This window comes from Lontra canadensis, unplaced genomic scaffold (genome assembly GCF_010015895.1).
Source record: "Lontra canadensis isolate GAN:19392208 unplaced genomic scaffold, GSC_riverotter_1.0 scaffold113, whole genome shotgun sequence".
Taxonomy (NCBI): Eukaryota; Metazoa; Chordata; class Mammalia; order Carnivora; family Mustelidae; genus Lontra; species Lontra canadensis.
Window position 1 is genome coordinate 6,248,565 of NW_022631107.1, and position 16,647 is coordinate 6,265,211.

Sequence of the window (16,647 nt, forward strand, 5' to 3'; positions counted from 1 at the left end):
TGCTGAGAATATAAGTGACCATCATTTCATGTGCCTGTTGGCCATTTGTATATCTTCTTGGAAAAATGTTTGTTCAGGACTTTAGTCCACTTAAAATTGGATTATTTGTTTCTGTTTTTTTTGCTATTTAGTTGTAGGAGTTCTTTATATGTTTATATATTAACCCCTTATCAGATACACAGTTGGCAAATATTTTTTTTCCCATTCTGTAGGTTGTCTTCTCAGTTTGTTGATTGTTCTTTTTGCTGGGAAGAACTTTTTAGTGTGACAAAGTCTTGTTGACCTTTTATTTTGTTGCTTGTAACTAGGTGTCATATCTGGAAAATCATTGCCAAGACCCATATTAAGGAGCTTATTTCCCATGTTTTCTTCTAGGAGTTTTGTGGTTTCGTGTCTCTTGTTTGTCTTTAATCCACTTTGAGTTAATTTTTGTGAGTGGTATAAGAACAGTGTCTAGCTTCTTTCTTTTACATGTGAATAGCCAATTTTCCCAGCATCATTTTATTGGAGAGACTGTCTTTTCTCCATTGAATATTCTTGGCTCCACTGTCAAATATTACTTGATCAGATATGCTTGGATTTATTTCTTGGTTCTCAGTTGTGTTCCACAGTACTTTTGTCAGTTTTATGCCAGTACCAGATTATTTTGATTACTGTATGTTACTAAAATCAGGAAGTATGATTGTTCTTCTCTCTCAGGATTGTTACAGCTCTTTGACATCTTTTGTGGTTTCAGATACATTTTAGGATTGTTTTCTCTACTTCATTAAAAAAAAAGTGCCGTTGGAAGGGCTCCTGGGTAGCTCAGTTGTTTAAGCCTCTCCCTTCAGCTCAGGTCATGATCTCAGGGTCCTGGGATTGAACCCCGAGTCAGGCTGTCTGCTCAGTGGGGAGTCTGCTTCTCCCTGGTGCTCTCCTCTGTGCTCTCCCTCTCTCCCTCAAATAAAGATCTTTAAAAAAAAAAAAAGGCCATTGGAAGCTTGATAGGTATTGCACTGAATCTATAGATAGCTTTTGGTAGTATTGACATTTTATTTTATTAAATTTTATTTATTTGACAGATCACAAGTAGGCAGAGAGGCAGGCAGAGAGAGTGGGGGAAGCAGGCACCTCACTGAGCAGAGAGCCCGATGCAGGGCAGTAGTATTGACATTTTAACACTATTAATTCTTCTGATCCATTAACATGGGATATCTTTCCATTTATTTATGTCCTCTCAATTTCTTTCATCAGTATCTTAATTTTCAGAATAGAGATCTTTTACTGGCTAAGTTTATTCCTAAGTATTTTATGATTTTTAAGATTTTATTTATTTGACGGAGCACAAGCAGGGGGATGGGCAGCAGGCAGAGGGAGAAGCAGGCTCCCCGCTGAGCAAGGAGCCTGATGCAGGAATTGATCCCAGAACTCTGGGATCATGACCTGAGCCAAAGGTAGCTGTGTAACTGACTGAGGCACCCAGGCACCCCAGTATTTTATTGTTTTTGATGCTTTTATAAGTGGGATTATTTTATTTGTCAGGTAACTTTGTGTATAGAAATGCTACTGATTTTTGTGTTTTTAATTTTATATCCTGCAACTTTACTGAATTCTTTGATTGAACCTAAGTTTTCTAGTTGAGTCTTTAGGATTTTCTGTTTATAAAATCATGTTATCTATAAATAGAGACAGGTTTATTTCTTCCTTTCCAATTCTGATGCCTTTTATTTTTCTTGTCCGCTTTGGCAAGAACTTCCAGTATTATACTAAATAGGAGTGGTGAGAGTGGGCACATCTGTCTGTTCCTGATCTTAGAGGAAAAGCATTCAACCTTTCATCATTGAGTATGATGTTAGCTGTAGGGTTATCATACATGATCTTTATTTTGTTGAGGTACATTCCTTCAATACTTAATTTGTTAAGAGTTTTTATCATAAGTGGATGTTGAATTTTTGTCAAATGCTTTTCAGCAGTTATTAAAGTGATCATAGGATTTCTTTCTTCATTCTATTAATGTAATGTATCACTGATTGATTTGCATCCCAGGTTGAACCATCTTTATATCCCAAGTATAACTCCCAGTTGATCAGGGTGAATGATCCTTTTAATGTGCTGCTGAATTTGGTTTGCTATTATTTTACTAAGAATTTTTGGTCAGGGATGTTAGTCTGTAGTTTGTTGGTAGTGTCCTTTTCTGACTTTGTTATCAGGGGAATGCCAGCTTTATAAAAGGAAACATCACAACTCATACCACAGAAATACAAGGGATCATATGAGACTTTTGTGTCTCATGTAAGAATAGTTACCCCTGCTTTCTTTTTGTCACTGTTTGTTTGAAATATCTTTTTCTTTCCTTTTACTCTCAGTTTGTGTGTGTCATTAATGATAAAGTGAGCCTCCTATCAGCAGTATATTGTTGATTTTTTAAATCCACTTAGCCATTCTATGTCTTTTGATTGGATAATTTAATCTGTTTATGTTTAAAGTAATTATATTTGTTAAGTGAGGGCTTACTATTGCCATTTTGTTCACTGTTCCTTGTTTCTTATTCTGCTTTTTTTTTTTTTTTAATGTTTTGGTGTCTTGTGGTATCAGTAGGCTTTGACTTCTTTATCATGTTCTTTTGTGTGATTACTACAGGTTTTTCCCTTGTGGTTACCATGAAGCTTATGTAAAATATCTTATTTTTTTAAAGATGTTTTTATTTTAGAGAAAGATTATGTGTGTGTATGTGAGTAGGGGGAGGAGTAGAGAGAGAGAATCCTGAAGCAGACTCCCCACTGAACGCAGATCCCAGTGTGGGGCTGGATCCCAGGACCGAGATCATAACCTGAGCTGAAACCAAGAGTTGGCCACTTAACTGACTGAGCCACCCAGGTGCCACACTTAAATAAAATATCTTAAAATTATAACACTCTATTTGAAAATAATAACAACTTTAATAGAATTCCTAAACTTTACACTTTGACTTCTGCTCTCCCTCACATTTTAGATTATTGTTATAATTTACATATTTTTATATTGTGTAAGAACAGATTATTTTAGTTATGGTTATTTTCACTGTTTTTTTAACTATTTATTTATTTATTTATTTATTTGACAGAAATCACAAGTAGGCAGAGAGGCAGGCAGAGAGAGAGAGGAGGAAGCAGGCTCCCTGCCAAGCAGAGAGCCTGATGCGGGACTTGATCTCAGGACCCTGAGATCATGACCTGAGCCGAAGGCAGAGGCTTAACCCACTGAGCCACCCAGGCGTCCTGTTTTTTAACTTTTAAACGCAAGTTGTAAGTGAATTATGAACCAACTTTACCATACCACACAATCTAACTTTGACTGTTTTATCATTACCAGTAAGTTTTACACTGCCTTTTAAATTTTTATGTTAATTAGTATTCTTTTATTTCTAGCAAGAGTTCCCATTAGCATTTCTTTTAAGGCAGCTCTAGTGGTGATGAATTTCCTCAGCTTTTGTTTGTTTCAGAAAGTTTTTATAACTTCTTCATTTCTGAAGGGCAGCTTCACTGGATATAGCATTTTTGATTAACAGGTTTGTTTATTTGTTTTCGGTAGCGTGACTAGGTCATCCCATTATCTTCTGGCCTGAAGGGTAGCTGTTGAAAATCCACCAATAGTGTCATTGGATTTCCCTTGTATATAACTTCTCTCTTCTCTCTTGCTGCTGTTATAATTCTTTGTGTTTCACATCTGGCAATTCAGTTATGTAAGTGGGTGTTGGCCTATTCAGGGGGTCCTATTTGGGGGTCAGATCAGGTCAGCCTATTTGGGGGTCCTCAGGGTCTCCTGGGACTGGATCTCTATTTCTCTCCAGATTGGGGAAGTTTTCCACCATTGTTGCTTTTTTAAAAAATTAAGTGTAGTTGACACACAATGTGACATTAGTCACAGGTATACAATTGACATCTCTTTACATTATGCTATGGTGACCACAAGTGTAGTTGTCATTTATCACCATACAACACTATTACAACATTATTAACTATAATTCCTATCCTATATGCTCCTTTTAATCTCTGTGACTTATTGCTTCCATAATTGGAAGCTTGTATCTCCCACTCCCCTTCACACATTTTATACAACCTATCCCCGTAGCTATCAATTTGTACTCTGTATTTATGGGTCTCTTTCTGCTTTTTGTTTTGTTTATTTATATTCCATATATAAGTGAAATCATTTTATACTTGTCTTCCTCTGACTTATTTCACTTAGCATAATGCCCTCTAAGTCCATCTTTGTTGTTGCAAGACCTCATTCTTTTTTATGGCTCATTAATTTTCTGTGGTGTATATATACCATATCTGCTTTATACACTCCTCTGTCAGGGAACACTTGAGTTGCTTCGGTATCTTGGCTATTGTAAATAATGCTGCAGTACATGTAGGGGATGCATGTATCTTTGCAAATGAGTGTTTATATTTTCTTTGGGTAAATATTCAGTAGTGGAATTACGGGATCATACGGTATTTCTCTATTTCATTTTCTGAGGAACCGCCATACTGCCTTCCACAGTGGCTGCACCAATTTACATTCCCACCGACAGTGCACAAGTTTCCTTTTTCTTTACATCCTCACCATTACTTGTTACTTCTTATCTTTTTGAGTCTAGCCCTTTGACAGATGTGCAGTGATAGCTCTGACAAGTGATAACCTCAGCGGTAAGGTTTGATAACCATTTCCCTGATGATTAATGTTGAACATATTTTCATGTGTCTCTTCACTGTATGTCGTTTTTGAAAAAATGTCTAGTCAGATCTTCTGTCTAGTTTTTGTCAAATTGTTTTTTAGGTGCTGTGTTGTACAAATTCTTTATATATTTTGTACATTAACCTCTTACCAGATGTATCATTTGCAGATATCTTCTCCCATTCCAGTAGGTTGCCTTTTCCTTCTGTTGATGTTTTCCCTTTGTTGTACAAAAGCTTTTCACTTCGATCTACATCTAATAGTTTATTTTTGCTTTTATTTCCCTTGCCTCAGAAGACATACCTAGTAAAATGCTAAGGCGTAGGATTTTTATGCTTTCAGGTCTCACATTTAGTTTGTCACTCAATTTTGAGTTTATATCTGTGTATGATGTAAGAAAGTGGTCCAGTTTCTCTTTTGCATGTCTCCAGTTTTCCCAGCACTGGGAAGAGACTGTTTCCCCCACTTCCCCCGTTGTGGATATTGCCTCTTTTGTCATTGATTAATTGACCGTATAATTGCGGGTTTATTTCTGGGCTCTTTATTCTATTCCGTTGATTTATGTGTCTCTTTTTGTGCCAGATTACCACAGCTGTATAGTGTTTCTTGAAATCTGGAATTGTGGTATCTCCAGCTTTGTTCTTTTTTTTTTTTTTAAAGATTTTATTTATTTGAGAGAGAAAAACTGACAGCATTAGAAGGGGCAGGGTCAGAGGGAGAAGCAGACTCCCCACTGAGCTGGGAGCCTGATGTGGGACTCGATGCTGGGATTCCAGGATCATGAACAGAGCTGAAGGCAGTCACTTAACCAACTGAGCCTCTCAGGCACCCTCTTCTTTTTTTCTTAAGTGTGCTTTTGCTATTTAGGGTCTTTTGTGGTTTGATACCAATTTGAGGATTATTCTAGTTCTGTGAAAAATACTATTATATTTTGATAGAGATTGCACTGAATCTGTAGATTCCTTTCAGTAGTACAGAAATTTTAGTAATATTCTTCCAATCAATGAGCATGTAATATCTTTCCATTTGTTTGTGTTGTATTTCCATTTGTTTGTGTTGTGTTCAATTTCTTGAATCAGTGTTTTATAATTTTCAGAGTACAGGTCTTTCACCTCTTTGGTTAAGTTTACATATAGGTATCTTATTCATTTTGGTGCAACTGAAAATGGTATTTAGTACACTTAGTAAATGGAATTGTGTTCTTTCTGCTATTTCATTTTTAGTGAATAACAGCAATACCTATGTATTAATGTTGTACCCTGAAACGTTACTGAATTCATATATTCTGTTTTTGGTAGAGGCTTTAGGGTTTTCTGTGGGTCGTGTCATGTCATCTGTAAGTAGTGAAAGTTTTTCTTCTTCCTTGCATTTTATTTCTTTTTCTTGTCTGATTGCTATAGTTAGGATTTCCAGCACTATATTGAATAAAAGTGTTGAGAGTGGACATCTTTCTCTAGTTCATGCTCTTAGAATAAATGCTCTGTTTTTCATCATTGTGAGTATAATGTTAGCTGTGGGTATTCATATATGGCTTTTACTATGTTAAGGTATGGTCCTTCAAACCCTACTTTGTTGAGAGTTTTTAATCATGAGTGGTGTCGTACATTGTCAAATGATTTTTCTGCATCTATTGAGATATGATTTTTATCCTTCATTTTCTTAAAGTGGTATTTCATATTGATTTGTGAATACTGAATAAATCTTCATAATAAATCCCACTTGGTTGTTGTGAATGATCTTTTTAATGTATTATTAAATATGGTTTACTAATATTTTGTTGAGGAATTTTGGGTCTGTATTCTTCAGGGAAATTGGCCTATGGTTCTGTTGGTGTTGTTTGCTTGCTTTGTTTTGTTTTTTTGTACTATCTGTCTGGTCTCAGTGTCAAGATCATATTGGCCTTGCATAATGTATTTAGAAGCTTTCCTTCCTCTCTCATTTTTTATTTTTGGAATAATTTGAGGAGAATGCCTATAAACTCTTCTTCAAATATTTCAAATATTTGGTAGAATTCACCTGTGAATCCATTGAAGATTGCCAGGAGTTTTTTGACCATCAATTTCATTTCTTTATTTTTATTGGTCTGTTCAGATTTTCTATTTCTGATTCATATTTGGAAGATTATAGGTTTCTAGGAAGTTTTCCATTTCTCCTATATTATCTGATTGGTGAGCATATAACTTTTGTGGTTGTCTCTTATAATCCTTTGTATTCCTGTGTTGTCAGTTGTTACTTCTCATCTACCATTTCTGAATTTTATTTGGTTCCTCTCTTTTTTCTTAGTGAGTCTGGCTAAAGGTTTAACAATTTTGTCTATCTTTTTGAGGTACCAGCTCTTAGTCTAATTTTTTTCTGTTGTGTTTTTGTTGTTGCTGTTGTTTTGTCTTTATTTCACTTATGTGTGGTTTTTATTATTTTATTCCCTCGACTAACTTTTTTTCTAGTTCTTTTGGGATGAGGTTAGAGTGTTTGAAATTTCTCTTGTTTCTTAAGGTAGGCTTATATTGCTATAAATTTCCCCCTTCCAGCTGCTTTTGCTGTGTCCCAAAGATTTGAACATTTTAATTGTCCCCATGTGCTTCTAAATTTCTATTGACCCAGTGGTTTAGTAGCACGTTGATCAGCCTCCACATGTTTTTTTTTTTCCCCCAGTTTTTTTTTCCTTGTGATTTTTTAGTTTCATACCTCTATGGTTAGAAAAAAATGCATGACAATTTCAGTCTTAAGTTTATTGAGATTTGGTGGCTTAATGTGATCTATTTCATATAATGTTCCATGTGTACTTGAAGGAAATATATATTCTCTTATGTATATATTAATTTAGACCAGATGGACGTACGTGTTGTTCAAAGATGTAGTTTCCTTACTGATATTCTCTCTACATGATCTCTCCATTGATGTAAATGTGTCAAAGTTCTGTACTATTATTTTATTATTGTCAATTACTCCTTTGTGTCTGTTCATCTTTGCTTTATATATTAGGTGTTCCAACATTGGTTGCACATATATTTATAATTGTTATATCCTTCTGTTGGATTGATCCCTTTATCCTTTATAATGCCCTTGTCTCATTACAGTCTTTGTTTTAATGTCTCTCTTGTCTGATTAAAAAAAAAGGGGGGGGCAGAGTGGCAATCCTTGTTTTTTTTTAAACTTCCATTTGCATGGAAGTTTTTTCCATCTTTCACTTTCAGTCTATATGTATCTTTAGGTCTGAAGAGGAGCTCTTGTAGGCAGCATATAAATGGGTTGGGTTTTTGTTGTTGTTTTTATTATTCATCCTGCCACCCTATGTCTTTTGATCAGAGCATTTGACCATGTACATTTAATTACTGTACCATGTACGTTTAAGTACATACCTATTGACATTTTGCTAATTGACTTCTGATTGTTTTTCTAGTTCTCCCTTTTATCTCTTGTTCTTGCCCCTTGTGATTGATGACTTTCTTTTGTTTTAGAGTTTCACTACCTTTCTCTTTATTTTTTGTGTATCTATATGAGGTTTTTTTTTTTAAAGCTTTTATTTATTTGACAGAGAGAGACAAAGCAAGAGAAGAAAATAAAGTAGGGGGAGTGGGAGAAGGAGAAGCAGGCTTCTGGTGACCAGGGAGCCTGATGCAGGGCTCGATCCCATGACCTTGGGATCATGACTTGAACTGAAGGCAGTTGCTTAATGACTGAGCCACCCAGGTGCCCCTGTATCAGGTTTTTTATTCGTGGTTACCATTAGGCTCATATATAACATCCTATGTATATAGCAGTCTATATCAAGTTGATGTCACTTAAGTTTGGAACACAGTCTAAAAGAACATTTTTACTCCCCCCTCCACTTTTTTATGTATATGTTGTCATATTTTACACCCTTTTATTTTGTGAGTCCCCTTAACTTTTAAGATATAATTGATTTTACTTCTTCCCTTTTTTTTTTTTTTTTTTTTTTTTTTGGTTAGTAAGTATTTGTTCTACTTTCTTTACTTGATTTTTTGCTTTTAGTTAGAAAATTGTTTTTCTTTCACAATTTTCTTACTTTCAATTATGGCCTTTTCTTTTCTACCTAAAGGCCCTTAACATTTTTTTAAGGCCAGTTTAGTGGTGATGACCTCCTTTAACTTTTGCTTCTCCAAGAATCTCTTTATTTTTCCTTCAATTGTTTTGTTTTAACTTGAAAGAGAGTGAGAAGAGGGGAGAGACAGAGGAAGCGGGAGAGCATGAGCCTGATGCAGGGCTCAATCTCACAACCGTGAAGTCATGACCTGAGCGGAAACCAAGACTTGGGCATTTAACCACTCCACCCAGGTGCCCCATTACTTTTCCTTCATTTCTGAATGATAACTTTGCCAGGTAGAGTATTCATGGTTATAGGACCTGAATCAAGCAAGAGTGTGCACTGGATATTCTGGGCGGGTGAGGCTGCCAGTTTTGCTCTGCAGACAAGGAAAGCCACAGGCTGTGCTCTCTGTGAGCAGGGCTCTTAATGTCTGAAGTGTTCTGGGGAGGTTCCTTGGTTGGCAGGGGGCTATGAATTAGTTTCCCTGCCTGGACACAGCGGGAGAAGCAGCTCCAAGGCTAGTAAGGCTCTTTGCTGTCCTTACCCAAGCTAACTCATGCCACAGTTTTTCTGGCTGATCAGTAACCCCTGCTTTGTTCTGAAGGCGGTCAGCTCTACCCACCTACCCCACAGCCTGAGCGTTGCCAAGTCACATAGCTCACAGGTGTTCTCACCAGCCTTTCCTGCCACGCAGGTCTGGGGACTACTCTCCACATCCTTGAACCGTGACTCAACCCTTTTACCTAGGAAAGCCCCTTCAGGCAACTTTGAGTTTCCCCCATCAGGCTTTCTGGTTGAGAAGCACCAGGAGCCAGGCTCTACAGAGTGTAGGGGAAGGGACAGACCAGGCTCCAGGCTGATAAAACTCCTCTGAAGACCCAAGTAAGCAGACCTGAACCCTGCTGCTTTCCCAGGGGTCAGACTGTTCTCCTGACTCAGTTCTGCAAATGAACCAGAACCACCGCTTGGGATTACGACTTGGGCCTGGCAAGTGTGCACTTGGTCTGCCCAGATCCAAGGTCAGAAGTGCCCTCCCTGGTGCTCTGTCCCAATCAGATTCCCAGTTTTTGAGCCCCACAGATTCCCCTATAATCCCTATGAAGCAAAGCCAGCTCCCTTAAAGCAACCCATAGTGCTGGATATCGCCCCTGGGCTCTTGGGGACTTCCCAGCATGGGGCAGGTCACTGGCCAGGAAGGGGCCCTAGGGCCAGCATAGAACCACGCCTCTACCTACCTTTCCAGAGTTCTCTGTCTTGCTCTCTTTGGTGTAGTGGGCTGCGTTAGCCTTGCTCCCACGTTCCAGGATTCTCTCCTTGGTGTCTGGTCCAGGGTGGTTGTGTGCTCCCCATCACAGGAACAACAGCTAAGTCCAGTCTATCACTTCTTGCACATCTTAGAAATCCTGAAATGTAGTAGTTAATAGTTAATGCACCCTGCTACCACTGTATCACCCTGTAGATCCACCCTGAGGAACATGGCTTTGATAAAGCCAGATTTTAATTCCAACTAAGAACCCAAGACTCAAAATGAGCAGAGCCAGCCTTAGGCAACTGCATTTGCCCTCTGTTGACATGAAGAGCTAAGAAACCGCTCTCCCCTGATAAACTTTAAGAAATAACATGCCTACCCTTTGACCAAGTGATTTTCCTTTCAGGTATCTATTTGTGGCAAATGAACTCAAACAAAAGGGTAAAAAAGCTTTTATGTGTAAAGGTGTTTGCTAGCATTTCTTTCTTATAACCGCAAAGCAATTTAAATGTTTGTTAATAAGCAACAAATTTACTGTATTCGTAGAAAATTTGGCAGCCTAAGAATAATACTACGGGAGTTCATTTCAACATGGAGAATGTCTAAGTTAAAATGTTAAATGAAAAGAGCAAGATGCAAGTTTGTGCACACATGATTACAGTTATGTATGTAAGTGCAGTTCTATAAAACTAGAAACCACTAATTTGTGCCTGAAGACTAGGATAAATAAAAATAAGGCTGTCATTGAACAGTAGATTCTATAATTTGTCATCTAAGGTAGTATAGTAACTGTTGACTTCTAAAAGACACCATTCAAAATTACAATAATGGTTTATTGTCCTCTTATTCTTGTAGACATGACCAAAGTTGGAGGCTTGCAGACCCTAACTGTACGCATCAATATTGCAAATATTGCCAACCATTTGAGATGAGTTGCTTATTTGGGGTTTAGCATGTTGAACTTAGGGGTCTTTTACTAAAAGTACCTAGTTAAAAGTCAGCATTCCACACAGTGATTTCATGGATTCCTTGAATTCCATTTTTTTCCTCTTTTCTTTCTCTTTCTTTTTTCTTTGTTAGTTTCCATCTCTAGATCTTTGTGGGAAGGAAAAAGGAAAAAAAAAACAACCTGAAATATAAAATTAAGGGAACAAATGTCTCTTTTTACAGGTGTTCCATTACCCAAAGAAGACATTTCTGCCCCTCTGATCTCTAGCTCGCCAGTGAAGGAAGCCCAGGAGTATGAAAACCCCCCAAATGAAGAGGAAGATAAAATCAAAGAAGATCCCCTGACCATCTCGGAACTGGCGTACAACCCAAGTGCCAGCCTGCTCCCCACCCCTGTGGATGAGGATGAGATCGACATGCTCTTTGACTGTCCTTCGAGGCTAGAGCTGGAAAGAGAAGACACGGATTCCTTTGAGGAGCTGGAAGCGGACGAACATGCCTTTTTGATGGCCGAAGAGGAAGAGCTGCAGGAGGCTCGCCAAGCTTTGTCGTGGAGCTACGACATTCTGAGAGGCCACATTCGGGTGAACCCACTGGTCAAGAGCTTTTCCAGGCTCCTGGTGGTGGGCCTGGGGCTGCTGCTCTTTGTATTCCCCCTGCTCCTCCTCCTTTTGGAGTCAGGTATTGATCTCTCCTTCTTATGTGAAATCCGCCAGACGCCAGAGTTTGAGCAGTTTCACTATGAATACTACTGCCCTTTAAAGGAGTGGGTGGCTGGCAAAGTCAGCCTCATTCTCTACATGCTGGGCTGCTCGTAAAGTTCGTATCTCCTATGACTAAGGGCTATATTCAATACTAGTGATTTTGCTTTTTTTGTTTTTGTTTCTGTCTTTTTCCGCAAATGCCTGGCTCTGCTTGGTCACGGGGCCGTGAACAGGTGTTCCTCACTCATAACGGATTATTGAAAACTTTCAGTTAGCTTTCCATAACTCACTGCAGTTAAATAAGTTCAAGTCAAATACGGTTATTTTAGTTATAGGTCAGGAAGATGGCCTTTAAGTAACCAAAAACATGTTTATTTTTTATTATACTACAGACATACTCTTTATTGTATCGTGATACATAATACATTGAGCTGAATTAGGTTTCCCCCTTTTTTAATAGTTAGCACCATTGTAAGGTTCTGGATCAGAATTTTAATAACAACCCAAGAGAAAGTTTTTGAATATAATCCTTAGTGAAAACAACGTCCTCTAACCCATGCCTATACAACTAAATTTATGCTGGGCTTTTGTTTTCTGTTTTTTTAAAAATATTTTTATGTGTTCAAAATATTTTGGTAAATTTTTAGCAAAAAAAGAAGCCTCCTGGAGTTATTTAAGTGTACAGATTGTTTAAGACTAATGCACAAAGGGTATGTCAGGAATTTTTTAATGTTTTGGCACTGGTTTGTTTTTTACAATATTTTTGGCTGAACCAATTGCGTAATTTGTTGTTACCTGCGTATGAGGTAGATAGACACTGTAGTAAGTAAGCTCTTGAAATGGATGATGGAACTGGAGGATGTAGAAACTGAGAAGACTCAAGTGGACACAGGGTGGTCCATTTTTTTCAAAGTATTTGGACAAGATGATTTACTCCCTTCATTTGCATTCCGTCCATATATTTTGGTTGGGAAAGAATGTTTTTTAAAGGGAAAACAGTTAAAAGTTATGCTAGGTAATTGCATATTATTGTACATTAACCCAAGAGTAGACACAGATAGGAATTGGGCAAGTAGCAAAATAGGAGTTTGGTGAGGCTGCTGCTGTGCAGGGGTGGTAGGCAAACCATCTTTTATGAAAGTGGTGGTGATGCATGGGTATTGGATGATGTAAAGAATGTGCACTTGCTGTCCAAGTTGATGGGTATATGTTTAAGTGGATCTAAGTCAAAGAGGAGAAACTGTAAGGCATATTTTTCAGGTCCCTCATGCCTTTCACTGATTCAATGGGAAAAATTTCAAAAGAAGTGTGTGTAAGAGAGAAAGAGAGAGAGAATATGGAAAGAATGGAGTGTGGCTTTTTGATAAATGCTGGTAATCTTCCTTTTTGGTGGCTGTTATCCTCTTTTCCTTCCCTGGTTTTCTTAAGATCTTAACTCATTCCTAATTGGGGCTTCCATTAAGAAAGTCGAAGGGACTCATTAGAGGATCTCTCATTCAGCTTGGGTGAAATAGTAAAATGACTCCTTAACCCAATAGCAGAGGAAACAAATGTTCTAGTACCTTATTTCATACCATAAGATCCACAATAGAAAGAAAGGTTCTGATGCTTCCCTGGGCAGAGTACTTACCAATACTGTGGTATAATTGAGCAAGAAAAGAGTATGGCACTTAGGGCATAGTGCATTGGGATTTCTCCATGGATTGAGAATATTCTGTTGCCTTCATTTACAAAGAGATTCGGCGCCTGTATTCTCTCCTTAACCATAATAGATGCTCCAACTCCATCATTAACATCATTTCTAAATTGACCATTCATGGAGCTCTGGGTGCTCTATTCGACATATAAGTTTGAAAATAAATTTTAAAAGTAAAGCCTTCAGTTGAACTAACTAGAATATACACTTGCTGTTAGGTTTGTAAGATGTTCTCTCCAATGTGCTTTCAGTGATTTATTTTTCTTTTTACTGAATATTTAATACCTGAAATTTGATACCAACATAGAATATATTTTCTATAGCTTATTTTGGAAGTTTCCAAATGGCCAGCTTTGAAATTGAAGGGTTTTTTTTTTACCCCTTTATCATGACTTCCAACTCATACCTTCTGACAAAATGGCAGTCTGACCAAAATTAGTCCCCCTTGTAATCATGCTTCATATCATTTCCTTTAAAGTTCTAACCATAACAAACCTAGCCCTGCCTGCTTAAAGTAATATTTTTTTTAAATTATGGAAGTATGTAATATATTGCCCATCATAAAACACTGAAAAATACTGACGGGATAAATACTACCCATAATCCAACCCTGTAGATGCATATTGGGGAGTAATCAATATATTTTAACATTTCCAGCTAACATCTGTTTTAGGCAGAAACTGAATAGAAATGTTTGTAAGTGAAGGAGTTAAAAGAATAGGGTCTACTGAATTTAAACAATAGCCACCAAACATAAAACTGGGATCCTGAAATGCCATTTTGAGGCATTTAGAATAGAATCAGCGTTTTAGAAATACCCACTTCAGTTTTGTTAGGAGAGAGTCTCCAGCTGCCTGGATCAAAAGAGGAGAAAAGTGCTTCCAAAGATGGAGAGTATATAATATAGTGAGATACAGGATTCAAAGCAAGTGTGTGAGTATATGTATATACCATATTTTCACTATAGCTGTGTTTATATATGAATCTGTATATATGTGTGTATTTGTATACACACAACTGATATGCCCTTCATACATAGTTGTGTTTATTTTTCCCCAGTTTGAGGAGTTTGTGACATGTTATTATTCCTGTTCCCTCTCAGATATCATGGGATAAAACCCACAGTCTCAAAGGTTTCAATTTTCCATGAAAACAACTGTGTGTACATTTGTGGTTTTATATACGCACATATATGGCAAATACATATACACACACAATCTTGTCTTTAGTGCTAATGCAAGTTGGATCTTGAAAAAAAATGTAGGTAAAGTATCGTGTATTTCTGTTTGTGCTTGGAACATACTGTAAAATGTTATGTATTTGGAATATATTTTGTGGTTTGTCTAATATTTATAAAGACAACTCTGGGAAGAATTCAAAAGGTGATTTCATTGAAATACTAGAGAAATGGGGGCCATGTTACCTGTGATTGGAGCCTTATCTTTGTATAGTAAAATCTGCATTTCTATGTCAACATCCAGATTGTTTTATATGTTAATATGGTGGCAGGAATCCCTAATAAAAATACTCTGGGGAAAAATGTTTCTGCAATCATTTAGTTTTATTCAGGCTATTTATGCAACTTTACTTTGTTGAAACTACAGGAAGGTACCATGTAGGACCGTGAATGAGGTCACCCTTGAATGGTGATAGAATGAAATAAAAAAATCACAGGTAATGGATGGAATTAATCCTTTGCAGAAATCACTCAGGCTAAAACCAGGAATATTGAGTGTACTGAAAAGGGACCTGAATGTAAAAGATAGCTACAGCATTAAGATAACTAGAAAATAGCAAAGCATGGAAAAAGTAGATGAGAGGTGTTCTTCATTATAGTTAAGAGGAAGGATTTCAGAATGTTAAAAATTAGTAGGTCATCAGTTCTGGCAGAAAAGGGTGCTTTTTTGGGCCAGAGAGAGCTACGTCAGACTCAACTCTCCAGCACTTGCCATGAAACTTTGATCTGTTCGTGGAGACCGGAAGAATTTTATTCTTCTACTCTTGTCTTCCCCTCCATACAGCATGGCCTGAAAGGCCCACTGCTCTGGTTTATCACAAAGCTAACAACTCCATCCCTGACTGCTAAATCAGAAGGTGTTACTGTGAATGAAGCAAAAGGGGCTCTCTGTACAGTAGGTACACCATGGATGTCAAGCCAAATTGTACGTCAGCTGTTGTGGCCTCTTAAGTCTTTCAATCTCTGTTTTACTGAACTATAATTGACAAAATTGTATTAGTTTCAGGTGTACAACAAGGTTAGATATAGGTACATGTTGTGAAATGATCACACAGGAAGTTTAGTCAATATCCATCACCTCACAGAAGCACAAAATGTTTTCTTGTGATGACAACTTTTAAGATCTGCTCTCTTAGCAACTTGCAGTGCAGTACAGGATTGTTAACTAGAGTCCCCATGTTGTCTGTTACATCTCCAGCCGGAACTTACTTATAACTGGAAGTTTGTACCTTTTGGTCACCTTCATCCATTTCATCCACCTCAGGGGTAGGCTGTGGCAGGGGAGGTCTGTCAAGTTCTTACTCAGAGCTCGTCAGAGGTCCACACTGTAGACTACAGGCAAGAAAAAGAATTCTGTGGTTATTATTCAGGTATGAGGTGACTTAGGGACCTCCAGCAACTGTAGCCAACACCTTTGTCTGCCTTAGTGTCTGCAGACTGGAAGGTTCACACAAAGTGGCCCTTGGTTATTTATTCCTTGAGCAGTCTGGGCTCCTGACCCAATCTCACCTCGTGGGAGAAACCCTTGTCCTTATTCCTCCATTCCTTGCTTAACAAAATAGGGAAAAGCTCTCCTAACTACACTCCAGCCTAGAAGCAAAGTACTGGGTGGAGATCATGTACCAAAGGTCCCTGCTTACTTTTCCTCCTGCTTCTTTCTCTCTCTCTCTATTTCTCTTGGACCTGTTTTGGGCTTCCAGTCTACATGCAGTAAACAGACCCAGCAGGACCTGCCCATGGTGGGCCCAGCCAGGACTCGGCTCTCTACCTTCCAGCCTCAGTCTGTGATGGGTGGGTAAGTTTGGCAAACTCCATGCAGTGGGGTCAGCAGTCGTCACTTCGGAGAGGACAGAAGAAGCCCTCACTTGGATCTCAGATCTCAGCTGTGTTTTCCAATCCATTAATAAAACTGATTTTAATCCTTTCCTGGCCCTGGTGTCTATCGTCTACTGGGAATTGGGGTGGTGGCTGGGGGCAAGGTTCATACTAAGGACACTCAAGAATATTTAGGATCTTTGCAACCTCCAGTGTTGCCAGTAAGGGAAGAAAGGAGAAGGCTGCTTCTGGCTGAACCTCAGGCGTCAG

The 16,647-nt window shown here is 38.0% G+C and overlaps 1 protein-coding gene across 2 annotated transcripts in view; it reads left to right on the forward strand.

Annotated features, from left to right (window-relative positions):
- Positions 1 to 16,379, forward strand: part of FRMD3 (FERM domain containing 3) — a 302,093-nt gene extending 285,714 nt beyond the window's left edge. Inside the window, exons 14-15 of one of the 2 annotated variants that reach the window (XM_032840453.1) lie at positions 11,148 to 11,606; positions 16,263 to 16,379. In XM_032840453.1, the coding sequence (XP_032696344.1) occupies positions 11,148 to 11,606; positions 16,263 to 16,276 (473 nt within the window). In that variant the 3' untranslated portion in view covers positions 16,277 to 16,379. Of the gene's footprint in view, positions 1 to 11,147; positions 13,582 to 16,262 lie in introns of those variants that run through there. The other variant, XM_032840452.1, reaches the window with a different exon arrangement.
- The last annotated feature ends 268 nt before the right edge of the window (positions 16,380 to 16,647 follow it).